This window comes from Cnephaeus nilssonii, assembly GCF_951640355.1.
Source record: "Cnephaeus nilssonii genome assembly, chromosome: 19".
NCBI lineage: Eukaryota > Metazoa > Chordata > Mammalia > Chiroptera > Vespertilionidae > Cnephaeus > Cnephaeus nilssonii.
This window is the reverse complement of record NC_137090.1, coordinates 24532556-24554950: the sequence shown is the minus strand read 5'-3', so window position 1 is coordinate 24554950 and position 22395 is coordinate 24532556. Positions and strand designations below refer to the sequence as shown.

At 38.7% G+C, this 22395-nt stretch overlaps 1 protein-coding gene across 4 annotated transcripts in view; it reads right to left on the bottom strand.

The window, feature by feature from the left end:
* Window positions 1-20138, bottom strand: part of RNF43 (ring finger protein 43) — a gene marked incomplete at its 3' end in the record, with an annotated part of 59510 nt that extends 39372 nt beyond the window's left edge. For all 4 annotated transcript variants that reach the window (XM_079796799.1, XM_079796795.1, XM_079796797.1 and 1 more), the window contains exons 1-2: window positions 19599-20138; window positions 17904-18546 (exon numbers count right to left, since the gene is read on the bottom strand). In XM_079796799.1, coding sequence (XP_079652925.1) covers window positions 17904-18155 — 252 coding nt within the window. In that variant the 5' untranslated portion in view covers window positions 18156-18546; window positions 19599-20138. The remainder of the gene's footprint in view (window positions 1-17903; window positions 18547-19598) is intronic.
* Between the last annotated feature and the right edge of the window lie 2257 nt (window positions 20139-22395).

Here is a 22395-nt window from a genome sequence, read left to right as displayed (position 1 = left end):
TTTTTAGAGGCTGGTCCAAGGTTTGCTGAAAGGAAGTAGCTTCCCCTAAAGGTTTGAAAATAAGCATTTAGAATATATACAGCCCTAGCCAGTTTGGTTCAGTGGATAGAGCACTGGCTTTCAGACTGAAGGGTCCCAAGTTCAATTCCGGTCAAGGGCACATGCCCGGGTTGTGGGCTCGGTTCCCAATAGGGGGCGGTGTGCAGGAGGCAGCCAATCTATGATTCTCTCTCATCATTGATGTTTCTATCTCCCTCTCCCTTTCTCTCTGAAATCAATAAAAAAATGTACTAAAAAAAGAATATATACACATATAGTACATTCCATATTTATGGTCTGCATAGAATATGAATACTATATCCTATATAATAAGAGAGGAATATCCTAATTATCCATTACACCGTGAGGCGTAACAACAGACTGCATAATGACCGGATCACCAATCTGCAGGAGGGTGGGGCAGTGAACTACAAGTGGGCCACAGAGAGCTACAGGAGGAGTCAGGGCAGCAAGCTATGAGGGAGGGGTGGGGGGAGCTACAGGAGGGCAGCAGCGACCTACTGGCGCACGGATTCGTGTGCAGAGCTACTAGTCCTACATAATAAAAGAGTAATATGCAAATTAACCATCACTCTGCTACACCCACAAGCCATGCCCGCTAGCCACGCCCACCAGCCAATCAGAGTGAGTATGCAGATAAACCCAACCAAGATGGCTACAGCCACAGAGAGCAGGAGGGAGGCTTGGGTTTCCCAGGCAATGGAGGAAGCCAAGCTTTCCGCCTGCCCTTGCTGGCCTAAGCCTCCAATCAAGGGTACAAAGTTTCAATTATAGAAGGTAAACAAATCCAAACAGAAATGGCGGCAGCCACGAAGCTGGAAAGAGCGGGAGGCTAGGGTTGCCCCTGGCAATGGAAAAAGCAAAGCTTTCCGCACACCCTGGCTGGCCCAGGCCTCTGCTTAAGGATACAAAGTTTCAATTATAGAAGATACATAAGTCCCAACAAATGGCTGCCGTCAGGGATCCAGCAGGAAGCTTGGCTCTGCTCCAGGCTACAAAGTTTCAATTGTAGAAAGTAAATAAATTCCAGATACCAGGGCCTCAGCTTGGAGTAATATGCAAATTGACCATCACTCCAACACACAATATGGCTGCCCCCATGTGGTCAAAGATCCTGCCCCTTTGTGGACACAAGATGGCCACCACAAGATGGCCAGCAGGGGAGGGCAGTTGGGAGGCACCAGGCCTGCAAGGGAGGGCAGTTGAGAGGGACCAGGCCTGCAAGGGAGGGCAGTTGGAGGCGATCAACCCTGCAGGGGAGGGCAGTTAGGGGTGACCAGGCCGGCAGAGGAGGGAAGTTGGGGCAAACAGGCTGGCAGGGGAGCAGTTAGACATCAATCAGGCTAGCATGGGAGTGGTTAGGGGGTGATCAGGCTGGCAGGCAGAAGAGGTTAGGGGCAATCAGGAAGGCAGGCAGGAGAGCAGTTGGGAGCCAGCAGTCCTGGATTGTGAGAGGGATGTCCGACTGCCCGTTTAGACCCGATCCTGGGCCTAAACGGGCAGTCGGACATCCCTCAAGGGGTCCCAGATTGGAGAGGGTGCAGGCTGGGCTGAGGGACACCCCTCCCCCCGCCCCCGTGCACGAATTTCGTGCACCGGGCCTCTAGTATTATATATAAGTATATATATATTATTTGTAAGTACATATAGTATACTAGTGGCCTGGTGCACAGATTCATGCACATTGAAAGGAAATTAATTAGAAGAAATATTTTAATATCGCTAGTCACCCTTTCTCTATAATAGGAGTGTCAGAAATGAAAGAAAATTAGTAAAATGTATATGAAAATAATATATAAATTGATTAATAAATAAACAATAATATGATATAACAACAAAGACATGATATAAAAACAACAACAACCAAATTCATGATCGGCAATGACAGATCGAAACACACGCGTGCGAATGGCGCCAGCGAGAGCTTTATATGTATTGCGCATGCACAAGTCAACATTTATTTTTAAATTGCCAGTGCATGTCATATGTACCGGCTAGTAGGTCAGTCAGACAGTCAGACAGACAGTCGGTCACTTAGCCTTTTTTATATATAGATATTTATGTGTATATACACAGAAACACATATGTTACCATAGTAGTCTCAAGGTAATTGCTTTCACATGATGTTAATTTTAAATAATTTTGCATTAGTAGTTGGCATCCTTATCTTCAATTTCCTAGAGTAGTGGTCGGCAAACTCATTAGTCAACAGAGCCAAATATCAACAGTACAACGATTGAAATTTCTTTTGAGAGCCAAATTTTTTAAACTTAAACTTCTAACGCCACTTCTTCAAAATAGACTCACCCAGGCCGTGGTATTTTGTGGAAGAGCCACACTCAAGGGGCCAAAGAGCCTCATGTGGCTCGCAAGCTGCAGTTTGCCGACCAAGGTCCTAGAGTATCTGTTGAGTTCCTTTGGTTCTGATGAAAACTTTCAATTTTTTTTTCCTATTTTACATTTATGTAGGGAAAGCTAGGTTTAGAAATTTAAAAATCTGTGTGTAGAAATACATAAATTAGGGTATGGATTTAAAAAAACAAACTCAACTGAAAAACTAGAGGGGAAAATATACGTGTGTATAAGCAAGTTTTATTGTAGGAAAACCATTTAAAGTCTAAAGCAAATAATTCACCAACTACGGTTATGAAAAATATGCCCTTTTTTACACAACAACATAGCAACCCCACAGAAGCATTTTCAAATACAGCAGCCAATCAGGGAATTGGATAGTCTGATTAGCAAAAGTCCTTTAATACAGAAGTCACAAAATAAAAGTTTGTGATTTATTTAGCTTTCCAAGGATAAGCAGGAACTCCTTTTAAAAATTTAATCTATACTAGTGAAACCCTTTCTAAAACGTATAGGTGTACTTTCTTGACTAAATACATTATACTGAAGATAATTAACCTTTATTTGGTATGTTTGGTCTCTTATAACACTTACAAGGATATCATTATGGTCATCTTTAGTATGAAATAATTTACATTCTGAAGTACAGGAGATAGTGCTGAACTTAAGTTGTCCCTAGAAAGTCCCTAGGAAACACTTGTATTATTTGTTTTTTTAGATCCTTTATATCTGCTTCTTTTTTAAAATTTATCTCTGACTCATAAGCACAGTACAGAAAGAAAAAAAAATCCTAGTTAACTTGGTATTTATTCTACTTGATAAAATTTCTTATAAAACTCTGGTTCTAGCCCTAACCAGTTTGGCTCAGTGGATAGAGTGTAGGCCTGTTGGACCAAAGGGTCCTGGGTTCGATTCCGGTCAAGGGCACCATACCTCGGTTGCAGGCTCCTCCCCGGCCCAAGTCCTGATCAGGGGGTATGCAGGAGGCAAGCAACCCATGTGTTTCTCTCACATCAGTATTTTTCTGTCTTTCCCTCTCTCTTCCACTCTCTCTAAAAATCAATGGGAAAATATCCTCGGGTGAGGATTTAAAAAATTTTAATGAATAAAAAATAAAACTCTGGTTCTAAGGTAAAGAATAGAATTGGAAATAAAAATTCAAATGATCAGATATGAAATTAACTTTGCCACCAAGGTTGCCAAATTTGAACAAGGTATCCAAAGACTGAACTATTTGCCTTAAACACATTTTCAGACATTCCAACCATAAAAATGGAGGCTGGCAGTCCTTCATTTTTAACACCCCACTGCTTAGGATCTCAAGACTTTGTCCAACAGCCTCAATAAATGCATAAAGATATCAAGAGGTAAAGGTCAAAAAAGGAACCATGAACATGAAACAAGGCCGCTGGAAGTGACCCAAAACATCACATGCTGGGTTTTCCTTTTTAATGACAGTAACAGTGATACTGAGTGTTGATCCATACCTTCCCTTCAAGTGCTTTGCAGACTTTCTTTCACTGATCTTTATTAGGTCTTGAGAAGAAAACAGTTTCCCCCAAAAAATACCATCAGGCAGGTAGTCTGCTTCCCAAAACCAATAGAAGGGAAATATTTGCCTCTCTCCATCTTCCCCCATAACCACTTGTCTTCTGCCTCCCACTATGCTATCCCACTCTGACTGAAATGGATTATAATACCCTGCAAGCGTTGAAAGGATAATAATGGTAAATGAGTTGGTTTCTAAAAAAGCTATGGCTCCGTGTGTTTAATCATAACAGGGAAGAGGTAAGTAGATGAGAAAACCCATAATTACCTTTATCCCATTATTTACCTATTTGGGGAGGGGGGGGACTTCAAATTGGTAAAGTTACAGTATGAAAAACAGATTTTCCATACTGCAGAACATTATTAGTCTCTGAAATGACTCGAGGGATGATCTTTACCTCAAAATGATTTCTGGGCCACAAATACTTGGTAGGTGTTATGACTGAAACTACTTCGTCTCATCTTGATCTAATACTTCTCAGCTGGGGAACTGGGAGGCTCAGGGACTTGTGGGATAATTTCCAGGTAGGTTATAGAACCTTATCGGCCGAGCTTCAAAGAACTACCTGTTGGGGCCGGCATAGCATGAGTATAATGAACTGGGTAAATTAGTTCCCTTCTCAATCCTGAACTCCCTTCCTTCGAGCCCTTAGACAACGGCTGCAAAGGTGGGCAGGAAGCTGAATCGTCAGCATTCTGAGCAATTCCTTCAGGGTCTCAGCAATTAAAAGAAGACTGCAAAATTTCAAACTGGAAGACTGTAGTATGGTTCTAGGATCCCTCTGACTCTGAGAAGTAAAACCTGAGAAAACAGCTGCTTTGTGTTGTGTCAGTGATCATGGAAGGACGCAAATGGGCTTACCAATGTAGAACAACCACTTGTTCAAAGACCCAGGGAGCGCAAGTGACTCACCCTGGCACAAGCAAGGCGGTAACAGAACTTAAGTCCCACCCTAGAACCTATACACCATTAGTCATTCTCTAAGACACTAAGGCTACTTGTTACCACATTATGGTAACATTTAGTCAGTCCTCTGGCCCACAAAATTTGGAATTAAAGCTTTGTCTTTTTAGCTATATAAAAAATACAAGTGGTCTTGCCTCGTTATTTTAAGATAATGCCAAATTGAATTCAAATAAGTTAACTGGGCCCAAATCAATAACCCCTAAACTTAGTATTTCTTACAGTATTTAGGTGGATAAGAAAGAGTTCAAGTCTAATTATTATTGATAACAATAAAACCTTACCTTTGCAATTTTCAAAGGCACTTCTCATACGTTATTTCATTTCACATAGGCAGACTATTATTATTATCCCCATTTTATTCATGAGGACACAGGCTCAAAGAGGTTAAGCAATTTTCCTTAAGGTCATAAAGCTAAGAAGGATCAGAGCTGACATTAAAACATGACTACTCGAGAGCTCTTTTCACCGTAAGATGTTGCAACTCACTTTAGAATGCCCTTTATGCCTTATTATCATATTATATCATTATATGTGGATACTGTGCAAAGAGCACTATTTGATGGGCACATTATCTTCAATTATCTGATTGGTGATAGAAATTATGTTCTTAGGCCAGAAGGCCTCCAGTTATACATAAAGTTAGAAGATAATGAAGCAACTCTATCCTAAGGGAACCCAAGAAATGCTCTGATAATTCAAAAGGAAAAACATCCTCATTAAGGAAGTTAGATTGCTTCTGAAACAATTGCCCAATCAGAGAACATTCAACTGGTGGCCAATAAGGGTAACTTACATTCCTGGGAAAAGGAAGAAAGGAGCAGGGACAAAGGTAGGTAGGTTCTCACTCCTGGAAATGCTGCTTGGTGTTCTAACGTTGGAGATACGTCTGTGGTCTCTTCTGGACAGATCGTACTCTCCTCCATGTTTACTAGAGACATAAATGCACAAGGCAATTTCCAAATACTAAATTGCCAGATGATTCATTTTCATTAATATATCCGCACAAAAAAAACTTGAAACCCAAGTGAACCAGAAATGTACATCCTCTCCATTTGATTAAACAGTAAAATAATCACTGGATGCAATGCAAAAACTACCTTACAAGTCAATGGGAGAGCTAGTACTAGTCGTTCTGCAATTGGGATATCCAAGTTTTGGGGTATGTGCACCCCCTGCTTAGGTGCCAAATACTAGATAGTTTCTGGGTAGAGTTTGGCTACAGGAGAAAATCAGGTCTCCTGGCAGCACTTACAAGGCAGGTGCAGTCATATAGAACTTGACTTTTGATTCCACTGTCTCTGTCAGGACAGGTGGTTTGGTAGAAGTATGGAATCCTGCCAGACAGGCTCCAGCTCAAACTTCTCTTTAGAAACAAAACAATAAAAATGGAAACAAAATGCCAAATCCTATTCCATACCTTGAAGACGGATATTGTTGAAACACTAGGGCATTTTATATAATAACACTAATTTGGTTCAAGCATACATCAACTCAGGAGAAATAAGATTACAAAAATGAAAGGTCAATTGCAGGTTGGGCTCTTCCCTTATAGTTCAATTTCCTCCCTAGTCCCCTATATAAGCTGAAGGGACACTTACATTTCAGTGAAATTTACACATAAATTCTTAGTGTAAAAAAACTCCCCAAACTGTAATCTAAGGCCTACACAGGCAAGTTAGCATTGCTGAGTGGAACAAAAACCTTCGGCAAATCCTGCCTACCCAACACATGCTCGCTTACCCTCCTAGAACAAAATGGTGCATTGAAAATTTTGTGAGACTTGGTCAGTTGATAATTCCATCGAAGAGACTGTCTTTCTCTAAAACAAAACTATAGCATGTTATTTCAGAACAGAGTAACACTAAAAAGGACTGTTTCTGGTGGCAAAGATAGGCAACGGACATTTTTACCAAGTCTGAATCAGAGCAAGCCTTTGTGATTAATGATGGGGCTCCTAGCCACCACAAGGACAGCGGAGAAGGCTCTGAGGAAGAGTGCTCAAAGAATCTCTGTGGGGGCACTGTAGCTGCCACTCTTGGAAACTGTGAGCATTTTTGGTGTTCTTGGAATTCTTATTTCCAACCACTACTTTGTGGTTGCAATGAAGGGATAGGAAGAGATTGGACGTCTTTACTTTCTTCTGTTCATAATCACAGAGCCAAGATTAAAATGAGAAGAATGTACTTTGCCCGGGGCATAATTCTGCCTGCATCTGTCCTACCCATCACTTTATTTTTCCTAATTCTTGTTTTGGTTGTTGTTAATTTGCTCGAGGAAGGAAAGTTAGATCATCTATAAAGGGGTTCCAGAAAAGCTTGGAAAAATTCGTGGATTCAGAGGTGGATATTTAAGAAGGAGCCATAATCTCTGAGAACAACGCCCTATAAATGTCCCGAAGCGCAAGAACCAAAATATTAAATGAATCATTGTTCTTACCCAGAAAATAATTTCTTAAAGTTACAGTCTTCATTCTCCCTAAATGACAAATGGTCTATTCAGGCCCCAAAGATGAGGCTGTGAAGCCAGTACTTAACGTGGCTGTGCCTCTTTATGCCTGACTCAATCAAACAGTTTAAATCCAAAAGTAAGTTCCTCCTTCATTTACCTGCCAAGACCTGAGTTCAGGCCCTCAGGGTGCAGAGGTTTTCCTTTGTGGGTGAAAATGACATCATCAGAGACAGTAGGGTATGCAGGGAATGTGGCTCCCAACATTGTGATATCATCAACTGCCCTGGGAGCTGAAGTACTGAAGGTTAAAAAAGGTGTTGTTATTGTTGTTGTTTCAAGCTTATTGTTAGAATGTAATGTTTCCCAATATTAGGTTTTAAAAGAGCAGGTAGAGGAAGGATACTTCTTCCAGTAATAACCTCAAGAACTGAACTTACAGAAGTTAGGTCCACATAGAGCTTAGGGGCATATCTTAGGGGTATATTCAACCGAGGAAGAGCAGAGACTTATTTATATTAGGCTCTCTCCCAGCTCTGAGATGAGTATATTCTTCGGGGGACTTGCTAATGTTGCAAGTTTGCATTCAAAATAAATTCTAGGCACTCACATAATCCCCCAGTCTCCTCTGAACTTTCTTTGATGTCCAACAACTAAGGACAAGAATCTTTGATTATAAAACAATTTCTCTGGCTGGAAGAAAATTCTTTGCAGGGCGTAAATAGCAAGAGAAAGAAAAGATTTTTCTGAAGTGCAAACTAGTTGGAAACCCCCTGGGGAAAGAATCTGATTCCCAGTCTTTGAGAGGAGCGGGCCTGCCTGTACAAGCTGCCTCCGCGGCAGGCCTCTAAGAAGACGCTTTTGTGTCTACTGTACGGCCCTCAGCAACAGCAGCAGCCCTTCCGCGCTTTTTTTCTTTCTTTCTTTTTTTTTCCCAACAGAAGTTTTCCAACTCCAGGGACAAACAATGCAAAAAGTCACGCTTTAACAACAAGGCGTAGTTCCTAATCAGATGGCCCCATTTCTACTCCTTCCAGATGCTGACACACTAGAGCTCTAACTCCCCACCGCACATATCTACTAGCTGTTCTGAAATCTTATTTCTAATGTAATTATTCAGCTTATCTCTAAAAATTCAACTTCATAAAGTATTTTAGGATCAGATGCATCCTCCTCCTTCTACTACTATGGCCCTTTCCAAAGATGCAGATTTGCTCAGATGTAGGTTTGTGATGGAAGAGATTGAAGTCAGTGTGGTTTGGCCACTGGGGCAGCCTTGATGAAGGATTCAGAATAGGGGTCCTCAATCCAGTACAAATATTTTAAAATAGAAAACTCCAGAGAAACACTCCTTTTTGAGTGTGTTAACTGAATGTAAAGACAGTATAGGACCAGAGGAATAGGAGTGCAGCTGAGACTGATGCTTAGTTTTGCTTAGTTGTGTGACTTTAAGGAGTTTGGTCAGATTCTTTTGTACCAATTACCAAACAAACTTTATCTCAGGAAAAAGAAGTAAGTAAGCAAGTTACATGTCCCTTTAGTATACTATTTCTAGAAAAGCATAGCTCTAAATGTTTAGAGTTGTTGGGGTGGTGAACACACAATACAATATGCAGATGATATATTATAGAATTGTACACATGAAACCTATATAATTTTATTAACCAATGTTATCCCAATAAATGCAATAAAATTTTTAAATTAAAATATTTAAATATATAAATGCTTAGAGCTGGAAAGGATCTTAAAGATTATTTAGTTACTTCACCAACTGGACCCCAACAGATGAAAGGTTAAGAGACCTGCTTTTACTTTTTAATGGACAAAAATCACCTATGGACTATTCATATAACTAAAGAGGACAACTACATTCCATATAATCTCTAATGATAATTTAAAACTATATATATATACATATATATAATGTACCATCCAGTTTACTAACTTTAGAGCAAGTAATAACCTAATGTCATAACAGATATGTACATTCTTCTTGAGTTGGTCTTTATATCCTTCATATAATATTAAAACCAACAAATTTCAGAGAATGGGAATAATAGATATTAATTACTAAAGTCAATAATTTAAAAAAAACCTTGGTATTAAAAACAGATTTTGCTGAATCAAGATGATATTCATATACTCTTCACATTCTACATAGTAATCCTAGTATTTATTTCTTCCTTATACAATTTATGAAGAATTAAAAGCGAGTCTTTGAGATTATCAGTTTAAACAGAATTCCAAATATGTTAAATTCTATTTACAGCTCAACTTTCTTTTTTTAATTTTACTATAATTTAGCATGAACTTCTTGTACATTTTAGAATGTCATTTTGCAATTTGAAAAGAAAGCCATGGTGTTTAGTTATTTCGACTTCTAAAGAAAACACTACAGATGAATATTATACATACAGGAATATTTATGCAGGCAATATTATAACCTCTGACTGGTAACAGAGAAAATTAGAAGGTCTGACTTTTGGGTTTAGTTGTCCTCTAGCTTTAAGTTGCCTGGGTTAAAAATTTATATTTTTTGTTTTTTCTTCAGTCATTGGGGATACCTTGAGACAGAATTACCAAAGGCATTTGAATGATTCCTTAGTGTTTCTATGCCTGCATCCCTCATTTGGCTTTCATCACATACTACCTTCTGCTGTTTAAGTTGAATCTCCTCCATTGGGCTGGGCTATGGGGTTGTTCTTTGTGTTCCTACAGGACCTGCCACAATATGTGGTACACAGTAAGAGACCCACGTTAAAAGACATGGAGAGACTCCAATGCAGTCCCCACAGTCAGTAAGATTCCCAGCCTACACTTCATAAAGAGACTCTATTGCTGTGCAGTGATTCTATGGCAGAATAAATCGCAGGCGTACCACATAAAGTAACGCTAAGCTGCAGGAAGGTACTTTTTGTTTGTTCGCTTGTTTGAAAGTATACCTTCTAATTTGACTAGGGGCCAAAGAGAAAAGAGACCCTATGGCAGTCTATAATATCTTCTTAATGGAATGTTCAGGAGAGAAATATCTGCTGGCATCTGTTTTTTAATCTCCCTGCAATGACCCAAGACAATTTAAAATAAATAAATAAGGTTTACTGCAAATACTGGCCAGTAAGATATGACAGTAGATTGGTAGTTCTTTGACCGGCAAACCACTAATATCTCTGAGTCTATGTCTTCCTCTGTACAATGAAATGATTGAATTAGGTGTTTCTTCTAGCTTGAAATTAGATGATTATATTTTACAAATGGAATAAACAATATGATTCTAAGTAGAAGATATATAAATAAATAACATGAAACCTGAATCATGCAAAATAATTTTTTTTTTTTTGCAGTGGATAACACACAAGACTGTAGAAATGGTTTAGGGGGGGAAATAATGGGAATCTGTAATCATTATTTAGGAAATACCAAGATTAGTAGGCATAACATTTAAGGCTTTCAGTTTCATCCAAATTTTCACTTAATATTTGGAGACCACATTTTTTAAAATTCACATAAGTAGATCTTTGTCAGATACCAATGTTTACATCTAAGGTGATCTTAGTTCAAGCTCATCTTCTTATAGTTCCATCATAATATTATCTGTCTGACTTCAAATAATGTATACAAATACTTTTTAATTAAGTAAACTGACAGTAAATTAGTTTTGAGAATTTGGTTTCATTTCTTGAAATAATTGGGATTATTCTAGGATGGCAGCTTTTATTTTGGTGCCCTCAAATCCCTACACGTATTTTAGAGATTCTCAACTCACTGAGATTTTATGTACAATTGTATGTTAAGTACATATGGCCAATAACTTCCATCACATTCTCAGTACTCCAGTAAATCTTTCTTGGAAAATCAAAATTTCCTAAAAAGCAAGGGTTGAACTCTTAAACCAAAGAAGATGCTGTGTAAAAATACTGTATAAAAGAGCACCTCAAACATATGGTTTACAATTTGGAAATAACAATCAGGGAGACACTGTTGGTGAGATAGAGGAGCAAATGACTAGAGCATGCTACATCAAACCCAAAGCACTCAAAATAATTGATCTCATAGTCTACTTAAAATATGATGAGATAAATACATCCGCTTCATCCTCAAGTTATCCCCCGACTATCAGAGTTAGCACCACCATAATGTTCCTTATTTTCATTCAATAAATATTTATTAAGTACCTACTATGTTTCAGGCACTAAGTATATACTAAGGCACTAGTCCCGAGAATACAGCTCTGCACTAAAGAGACAATAATCCCTGCTTTCACAGAGCTCATAATCTATGAGGGGAGACTCTAGAAGTAAAATATCACAGTATGTCACATGGCAATAAAGAAAAGTAAAGCAGGGAAAGAGAATATGACTTAGGGGGGAGTAGGAAGAGTCCTTTGGAATAGGATGGTCTAGACAAGCCTCACTAAGAAGGTATATTTGACACTTGGGGGTGACATTGGAAAGACTAAGAAGAAAATAACTGGGTATGATTGGGACTAGCAGTGGAAAGGCCCTGAGGTGGAAGTGTGCCAGGTTTAATTGAAGGACAACAAGGAGGTCAGAGTGGCTGGCGTAGAGTGAAGGAGAGAGTAGGGGAAAGGTGGGGGTGCCAGGCCAGATCCTAAAGAGGCCTACAGCTCACTGTAAAGACTTTGGCTTTTACTCTAATTACAATTCTCAAAAGAACAATGAATGCAGGTCAGAGCATTAGCTCATAGGGCTTTTTGAGACATAAAGTTGGCAAACAGCTTCACCAATACTTTTTTGACTGAATTATCACATTGAGCAACATAGGTCCAAATAGAGGAGATCTTAACCATTGACAATATGTTAGCTTTTTAGGGTTCTCACTCAGGAGAATTGATCCCTGAGAAATCCACATCCTCAGATACCTTACAGATTGGATTACTCATCTACTTCCCACGAAGCAGACTGGATAATCTGCAACTTTGTTCTTGGATAATTTTACTTCCTTTCTCTTCCCCACTATATTTTCTTTTCTGTAAACTGAAGTAAATGTCACCTGTTCTTATCTGGCTTGCACATATTAGTGAGTCATTTTAAGCTTCTTGGAAGAAAATATATAAATTCAATGGAACATCATTATCACATTCTTCTCTAACAATACCCTGTTACCGCGTTTGGTTCTTGACAGGACATATATAATAGTACATTGGTCATTTGTAACATCTTTTTCCTCTACTGTACTTAGCAATTTGAAGGGAATAAGAGAGAAGAAACAAAACAAAATAAAAGTTCCCAAAATACACTTTCCAGTGAAAAAAATATAAAGACAAAACCTATTAAAAACCAACAAACCCAACCATATGCCCCAGGAATATCCTTAACACTGTATAAAAAGTAAACTATGGCTAATTTTTATAAAGAAAACGACAACATACACTTTACAAAAAAAAAAAAAAGGCAATGCCTACCCCCAGAGTCAGCTGACTGAACGCCAAATAGACTGAGAGGGACAATAACAAGGGACACCGCTCATTCGTTACCCACCGCTGACCACAGAAATTTACAAATTTGAACTCACAAAGTCTTTGCGGCAATCAACATGAAGTATGAAACTATTATCTATACAAATCTGTTTGATGGTTGCTTACAAAAGAGATATCTTCTCAACTTGAAAAATTCATTATAAATATCCTGCAGCTTCCTTCTCTCCTCTGGGTGCCAAGCCAAGAAGGCTCTGAGCTGGCACTGCAGAAGGCAAGTGCCTAAGATTGTTTGTGCACACAGAGGAATTACGTCTGTTGGTGTACTTCTGACTATGTTCCAAAGTCAATTATAAATTAAGTGGTTTATCTGCACCTCAATTAACATAAATAACTGAGAGTTGACTGTACCTTGAATATGAATACTTCTTTTAAAGGCTGGCCTCAAAGCAAAATCACAAAACCTTTGAGATCTTTGTTTCCAATGAACTCTCACTGGAATAATGACAGTTAAACACATGCTGTTTCAAAGTTTATTATGTCAGGTTCCTATACTGCATACTTTACTATAGACTGTTATAAAAGGAAGTGTAAGTTTTTAAATTAAAACAGAGATACTGAGTAAGTAAACATTCTGCTTTACAAATACCTTTGCAAATGAAAACACAAATGAGAGAATAGAAGAAATACAGAGGTTATTAGAAGTTAGGATATTATGTTTTCTGGATCAATCTCAGAGAATAATGTTCATCATTTTCATTCCTTTCTATTGTAGAAAGGAATTAATCATTTTTACAAAGCCTACCCTGGTGTTCTGTTCATCTATGGCATTCTTAGATGTATAGAGTCTTAGTGCTGGAAAAGCACCGGCTCTAGGGTTCAAGTTCCAACTATGCCAGCTACTAACTATGGCCATGACCTTGGCAGATACTAACAGTTCGGGCCTCGGTTTCCTTATCTGTAAAGTGTGAAAAATAAAGTACTGCGTGAAGTTATTATGAAGAATAAATAAGCTAATACTTGTAAAGTTCAGAGCAGAAGTTTGTTACACACTGTTATACTGCAATCTCTCAATCTTACAGACACAGAACCTAAAGCCTCAAAAGGTGAAAACCATTTTGTCCCAAATCACCCAGCTACTTGGGGGCAGCGTCAGAACTGAAAGTCAGTCCCTTGAGTCACAGTTTAGTCACTTTATCAACTATAGTTTTGCTGTATAGCATTCTCTCTCTGGTTTTGTCCAGAACTTTCTAATAATAAAGTTTTCTCTTCCTCCTCAAATAATTCACTTCAGGACCCAACTACAAATAAAGTAAAAAAATGCCAAGTTGGGATAAGTAGGTGCTGACTACTAGGTAAATTAAGGGGCAAGCAGAGACATCGCGCAAGGGGGAGTTTGTCCAGGAGGTGCTCACTGCTGCTGCCCAGATGCTAAACACCGCGGCTCCCATTGTAGCGCTAAGGCCTCAGGGCAGTACATTCTAATCTTGATCATCACTTGATCCTGAGTCTAAGAAAATCCAAGACAACCAGCTGAGCAGGAAGAGTGTGACAGCTGAACTGGTGACCTCTCTATGCTTCACTAAGATCCTCTAGCACTTTTGCTTCTTTTTTTAAATTTGTTTTTATTTTCCAATTACAGCTAACATACGTTATTATATTAGTTTCAGTTATTATATTAGTTTCAGTACACCCCAGTGAAAGATTAATTTTAAGTTGTCCCTCTAATTAATAACATTTATGAATAAGATGAACAAAAATGAGAAAGAAGATAGGATTGTAATCGTTTTTACAAGTGGTAGCAACCATATTACTAGAAATAATACAAACAAGCCTTGAAAAGAGGTAAACAAACTAAAAAACTGCACAATTAGACAATGTATAAGCTCCAGCATATTTCCCATCTACAGTGGTATAAGCCAGGAGAAGAAGAATATATTCAAATGAAAAATAAAAACTGTAAGAAGTAATAACCACTATTATTTAGTCTTCTTTATCAGTCACTGCCAAGTAATTAGGAAATCTGAAAAGTTTTCTTGAAATTGATTTTTTTGGTCTCTCTTTTTTAATTGAGATATAATTGACATATAACTTTATATTAGTTTTAGGTGTACAACATGATTTGATATAGGTATAACATTGTGAAATAATTCCCACAATAAGTTTAGTTAACATCCATCACTACACAGAGTTACAAATATTTTTTGACATGGATTGCTGGTGGCTAATTAGAAAAATACTGATTAGAATAGCAGTGGAAGGTAATTCTAAATATAAAAATAAAGTGGAAATAGACAGAAAAGTAGAAAGAAACCAGAAGAAAGGAAGAGACAATTATCGTGGCAAATGCAGGGCCAACGTAAGAGGTAGACACTTTAAAGACAATGGCAAATACGCACAGAGATGTGAAATGATACGGTATTGCAAAGAAGCAGCTCTTGGGCAAAAAAGAAAGAAAAAAAATTAATTTGATCAGGGCTAAGATGAGGAGTTATGAAATGGAAGAAAATAGCAAAGGCAACATTTCCTTTTCTATGTTGACTTTCTTCTAGTATCCCAACAAGAATATTACAATTTAAAACTTTAAACATATCTTGGATATTACTGTTGGTAAAAAGAAACCCAAGCACAAAGGATCAGGACAAAAATTTACCAAGGCCTGGCCTTCAATGTCCTTGTATATGCAGCCTCAGATGAAGTTGAGACAAGCAAAATTATTTCAGAGGAAATTCTATGGTTCAGCTAGAATAATTCATTCATAGGTAGAAGGATACATAGAATTATCCCAAACTTCTCAAAGCCAACAGAGAAGACTCCTTTGGATTTATGACACCAGGATACAGCTATCCACCAAGAAAGCTAACGTGCAGCAAAGCACACCTCCAGGAGACTCAAACGGAACTCGGGTTAAATGGAAGCTTGGTTAACCACAGCTGAGTGATCTTGAGTTGCAGTGTAATCTGATAAGGAACGAACAGCGTGGATTCTAGAGGTGTAAAACCATGTGTCCCCAATTCTGAGAGAATTCATCAAATAGTGGATAAAGAACAACTGACGCTTATCATTCAAAAGGTTATTTTAGTGTTTTCATAAGCGACTATTCAGAAAATTTAGTAAATATTGTGGATTAAAATTGATTAATAGACAATAAACCAGAAGCAATACTGAAAGTCTCCAGAGATTAACACTAGGCTAGCTTACAAATGTATTAATGGCCTAGAAGAAGCTTACGTGGACAAAAAAGGTAAAGAAAGACCGAAAATTGCCAATGATGCAAACCATCTACCGTAATGCCTGAAAGACCTTGCTAAATAACAGATACAATGAACTTCCCTCTTCACAAAATGAAGCAACTATACTTAAGAGTATACTAATAGGCTCAACATTAACAGTTGAAAAAAAATTAGCAAATTTCACCAGGGTGAGAAAAAGAAGCTATAATAAATATTGACAAAATAATGAATGGCAAAGAGAATGCCAGCTAGTGCCTCTTATATAATTTTTTCTTTGTGAATACACAGAAACTTTATGTAGAGCTTTATGAAAGAAGACAAAAAAAGTTTAAAATAAAAAGGACACTATTTTATGCAGTATACAATTAACCTACGGAACATGCTGCTGCCACAGGACATTAATAAGGCACAAACGTTCGTACGTCTCCCAAACACCTCAGAGATCAAAATATGGTTCTACAATTTAAAAAAGCTTAGGGTAAAAAATTAAAATGGGGCACAGACCTCATGATTCAGAGTATTAACTAGGCAAGTCAGAAAAGAAGTTTTCTTTCCAATTGTTCCAATAGTTGTATTCAAAATTATTTATGTTTCAACTTTAAAATGTGCCTAATTCCATCCTAGAGTTCAAATTAAATGATTATTCTCTTATCCAAAAATCATTATGCCATTTTTCCAGATACATTCTCTTCCCCTGTTTATTTTTCTAAATAGCAGGGCTGTCCATTTCACCCAATTCTTCCACTTCACTTATCCCAGCTAACAGTCATGAAAAACCACTAAATCATATATGTAGAATTCCATGTTTGGAAAAGAGAGTTCTATAATTTGTTAAATTTTCTCACCTTCTCTCTTAAAATAGACCAGAATTTAAATTCCTATAATACTTTGGTTCTGTTCATATCACAAAATAAAAATCTGAGCTTGGGTACTGAGATAAACCATATTTAACAACATTTTAACCTGTATCCAAGACCTACAGCAAGAGACAAATAAAATTTAACCAATAAACAACATTACTTTATGGAATAAGACACTGGACAGCCACATTAGAAAGGTACAGCCCTCTGGGCTCTGTCTTCACCTGGGGAATGAGCCATTCCCCTGTGAAATGCTATGGCCCCAGTCAGTTCATAAATTCAACACATAAAGAGTTATTTTGTCTATGAATGAATTATAGGCAAAATTCACAGCCTGAAAGCCTGAGACGCTGTGTCCAAAAATCTTTGTGGGTCAATAAAAAACATATTAAATTCTTAAATTTTGAAAATAATAAAACGATGTGGAGACAAGATCGAAGTGACCAGGAGGCAAGTTGACCCCTTGTGTCCATTTTGTAGTCCAGTCCTCTCCATTTTGGGCTTAGCCATCGGGTGCCACACGTGGTAGAGAGCCAGCCGTAGCATTCAAGCTTGGCTGAATTTTAAAAGTGACACGGTGACCAAACGTGCTTCAGGGTGCTGCCGACCATTAAAATCACCCTTCTGAGTGCTCACTTCAAATTCAAACAGGGTGCTTTAGTACCGTCCTCAATGAAATACAAGCTCATTTATTTCAACTACCAAAAAATTGTGTCCAGAATGTAACACTTGCAAAGAAAGGTCTTATTGTGCCTCTTTAAAGGCAATGTAATAGCAGAGCTAAAAATAGCCGATGATCTTCTAAAATGTAGGACTTATGTGTTTCTTCTTGAGTATAACATAAGAATTTGCTTTAGAATGCCAATGAGGCAACATCACTGAGAGATGGAACAAATCAAAAGCGAAGCAACAGAAGCCCCTGAATAGTACTTGGTTTGGGAGACAAAAGAAGACAGGCATATTCCAAACAGATGGAAAGTGAAATAGAAGAAAGGTATCCTTACCTGCATTAATTTTCCTTCTGCTGGAGTTATTTCAGCAACACCAGCAAACACCCCTTCCAAAGTGAGGTTCAGTTTTCCCGTAGGGTCCATTTTCAAGGGGATCACTCTGATGATAGCTTTCTGCTCTGCTGATCGTTCAGACGCCACCGCTGCTGCCAGTACCAGTCCTGTGCGTCCGAAGCCTGCCTGCAGGGTAGCCATCAGCAGCCAGGGCCAGAGGGCAGCCAGCTGCAGCTGGTGGCCACCACTCATGCTACCAGCTGCAGCAATGCACTTCGGCCATACATACTGCTTCCACCAGCTTATACCACACGCAGGTTCTCAGATCCAGACAAATGAAGGACGAGAGAATTTATGCTTCGGTGTCAGAAACCCAAGTCATAGTTTTGGCCCTTCCTTTTTCTAAAGTATATTCCCAAGAACAGGTGGCATTCCTGATCTGGCGGGGAAGAGGGTGCTTTCAGCCCACTTCTGCTTCAGGCATGTCATTTTCTCCCATCTTCACTGTTATTAGTAAGATATCACCACTTCTCTGTGGAATTTCCAACTTTGCTTGAGATTGATTGTCACATCCTGAATTTTTTTTTTTTTTATGTCAGATCTCTTGGTGCTGGTCTTCCATATGCATCAAGTTGCAGAGCCACTAAACCCAATGTTAATGAACAAAACAAGGCAAAGTAAACAACTAAGGCCATGCATCAAAGGTGAGAGTGAAAATCTCCAGCTTAGAAAATGAAGACATGGCCCTTCTTAAGTGACATACTTGGTCAGTGGTAAAAGGCTACAGATCACAGAGAATTGTTATTTTAAGCAGGGAAGGAGAGAGAACATTTCAGGTCACACCTGGAGAGATAGCCAAAGATGCTACAACATGTGTTCATAAAAGTTTACACACTGAACTGGATTTCGACGTGGCCCAAGTCCTAGGCCCATTAAATTTAGAATATTTTTCATGAACTTAAAATATACTATAACTCTTAAATGTTCTACCAAATTTGCCTGTAAAAATAGGTGGTAATTTGTATGTCTTCACATATACAGGATAATCCTGAGCTTCACAACCGTTTCCAACTTTCAAATGAGAAGAATATTTGAAAAGGTTAGCTTTCCAATTACTTTTCCCAGTTAAAAACTGTATTTCTATCTTTATTTTTCCTTCTCTCTTAGGGATTCCAGCTTGTATTCTCCTGCTTGAGAATGCCAAGCACTTTGATTTCCCATGAGATGCTTTTGGAAACTACTTTATTATCCCGATTTTATAATCTGTAATTTTCTAGGTTCATAAGTAAAACAAAGGACTATTCCTAACACGTTTTTAAATTCCTTGAGGGGGTGGGGTATAAAAGATAGGGGGAGTAAGGAGGTGATTAGTCTACAGGCTCTAAGTAAAATGCCCTGGAAAAGTAAAAAGCCTAAGCAGGGTAGATCGTGCAATTTCTAAGCACACTTCAGAATTAGGGTCTTTGTACAAACAAAATCGTATTCTAAGATTTTAAAATGTGCACCCTTAAGTAAATATAAATGCACTCCAACCACAAAGCCCACTGTGTTCAGGGGTCAAATTTTTTAAATTGTATAAAGTCTTCAGAATAAGTGCTGAAGAGCCAAGCAATTGAACATGAACCTGTTATACAGATTCTTTTGCTGAGGCAGAGGGAGGGGGGGGAAAAAGAATTTCAAAAGAAATCTGCAAACCTGTTGCGCTGTCGGGCCCACTGGAATCCACGGGGGTGAAACAAATTCAATTATGCTTTTATAGATCCTGCTCAAAAAAGATTTCAACAGTTTAACCAAGTACAGCTCATTCTTCCACCGTCTTACTCTGCAACCAAACCAAGCGCCCCACACTGCAGGTAGGTGCCGAGAAATTCCACAGCCTGAAAAAATAATCCATGCAGGTCAAAGGCAGAAACTTACTCCAGGGTTAGAGCTTACTGTCCCCAGGAATTCTAAAACACTTATAGAGGATCCAAAGTCATTTCTGAAATCTCCTTTCTAACAAAAGTTCTTTTTCTCCCCGAACAGCATATAAAATGATCAAATCTTGAAAGAGAAAAGAAGCAAAGCAACAATTCACTACCAGGAACACAGAGAATCCCAGAGGGAGAAGGCAATATCTCTGAATCATGGATGGACTTGGAAAGTTCAGAAGGATTCGAGTGCTTCTCTTCCAGAAAGACAATTCTGGATCAACTCCCTAGAGGAGGAAGCCTGTGGTTTGTAATTGGTGTTCTAGCTCGGCCTCCCTCCCCTGAGACTGCAATCACGCTCTCTACCTGCTGACACAAAGTGAGGGTGGAGCAGCTAGAGGCAACCACCCTCCTCCTGCCCCTCCTCCTCTGGCAGGCTCGGGCCGGGGCTTGGGCGCGCACTCTGAACCAGACACGTTCTTTGGCTTTTTCTCTCAGCTCCTCTGCTCCCTCTATTGAACCGCAGCCAAACTGCATCCAATTCAACCCAATTCCTTTCTCTGGGTAAACCAGCTACCTCGAGTAAATCACAGCCACTCAAATAGATACCTAAGCAGATTCTGCACCTAAGAGAGCATGGTGGTATGAGGAAATAAATAGGAAAAAAAAAAGAAAGAACACCAGAACATAAAAAGAATAGATACAGCCCTAGCCGGTTTGGTTCAGTGGATAGAGTTCGATTATGGTTAAGGGCATATGCCTGTGTTGCCGGCTGGATCCCCAGTAGAGGGCGCGCAGGAGGCATCATTGATGTTTCTATTTCTCCCTCTCCCTTCCTCTCTGAGAGCAATAAAAATACATTTAATAATAATAATAAACAAACAAAGGGTTTTGCAAATATAAGTTCTAAAAGATCTCTGCTCTTTCTGGGTTTTAGTGTCTATAAATGGCACAAAGCCAGAATAAAGTGAACCTGTGCTTTAATGCTTACTGACTTATTGCTCTTATGTCTACTACCCTGGCAAGAACTATTTTATGCATAGTTTTTCTTCAGCTCTTGCTTTATAAATTTTTTAAAATATATATTTTATTGATTTTTTACAGAGAGGAAGGGAGAGGGATAGAGAGTCAGAAACATCGATGAGAGAGAAACATCGATCAGCTGCCTCTTGCACACCCCCTGCTGGGGATGTGCCCACAATCAAGGTACATGCCCTTGACCGGAATCAAACCTGAGACCCTTCAGTCCGCAGGCCAACGCTCTATCCCAGGCGTCCTCAAACTACGGCCCTCAGGCCACATGCGGCCCGCTGAGGACATTTATCCGGCCCGCCGGGTGTTTTTGCCGTTTTTGTTTTTTACTTCAAAATAAGATATGTGCAGTGTGCATAGGAATTTGTTCATAGTTGTTTTTTTTAAACTATAGTCCGGCCCTCCAACGGTCTGAGGGACAGTGAACTGGCCCCCTGTTTAAAAAGTTTGAGGACCCCTGCTCTATCCACTGAGCCAAACCAGTTAGGGCCTAATTTAAATTTAATAGCTCGTTTCTAAACCATGCCTCTATGGAGCTTTTAGATCAGGTTCAGGTCAGAGGTCTGGAATCTGTCATTTTCTCACATCTTTGGGAGGTGCAATAATACTATGGACCAGATCTATGCCCTCAGTGTAAGACCGCAAGTAAGTCTATGTCATGAGTACAAGCAAAGGGGTAAAATATATGTGCCTAATGAGAAGAAGGTAGGCAAAAAGAAAATTAACTTTCAGCTGATTATCACATTCATGAACTAAAACCTTTCCAGGAACCTTGTCATTAGAAATAATGCATTTCTAATATGTTTCTAAAATTTGAGTCTTCAAATCTACCAGATTATATTTAACTGTGGCTAGACATTTTTTGATCTGCTGCCAGTAATCTTTCCAAATTGTACAAATGTACAATATGCGAATGTGGTTAACACTACTGAACTGTACACTTAAAAAAGGTTCTTATGCTATGTGCTTCTTTAAATTGTGGTAAGAAGCACATAACATCAATCTTAAAAGTTTTTTTAATTGTACAAATGAATTATACAAATTGATCATTTGTAAAATATGGATAATAATTGCATTGTAGGCTTGTTGTAAAGATTAAATGACATAATGCCTCTGAAAATAAAAAATTATGAGTGGTCTATTCACCTTGAGCATTTTTTCCCTAAAGAAGGTTTTTGGGGAGCCCAGATGGCGTGGCTCAGTGATTGAGCATCAACCTGTGAACCAGGAGGTAACGATTTGGTTCCCAACCAGGGCACATGCCTGGGTTGCGGGTTCAATGCCCAGCGTGGGGCATGTGGGAGGTAACCGATCAATGATGTTCCTCTCTCATTGATGTTTCTATCTCTCTAGTCCTCTCCTTTCCTCTCTCTCCAAAAATCAATAAAAACATTTTTAAAAGGTTTATGGGGATAGTTTTGACATTTTAGGCCTAATAAAGCTAACCTAGAGCAGAGAGATAAATTCTATTGTAAATTCTTAGCTTTGCACTTTTTCTTCATTGGTTGGACATTAAGAACATAATGCAAGTAGAGACCTCTATAGCTCCT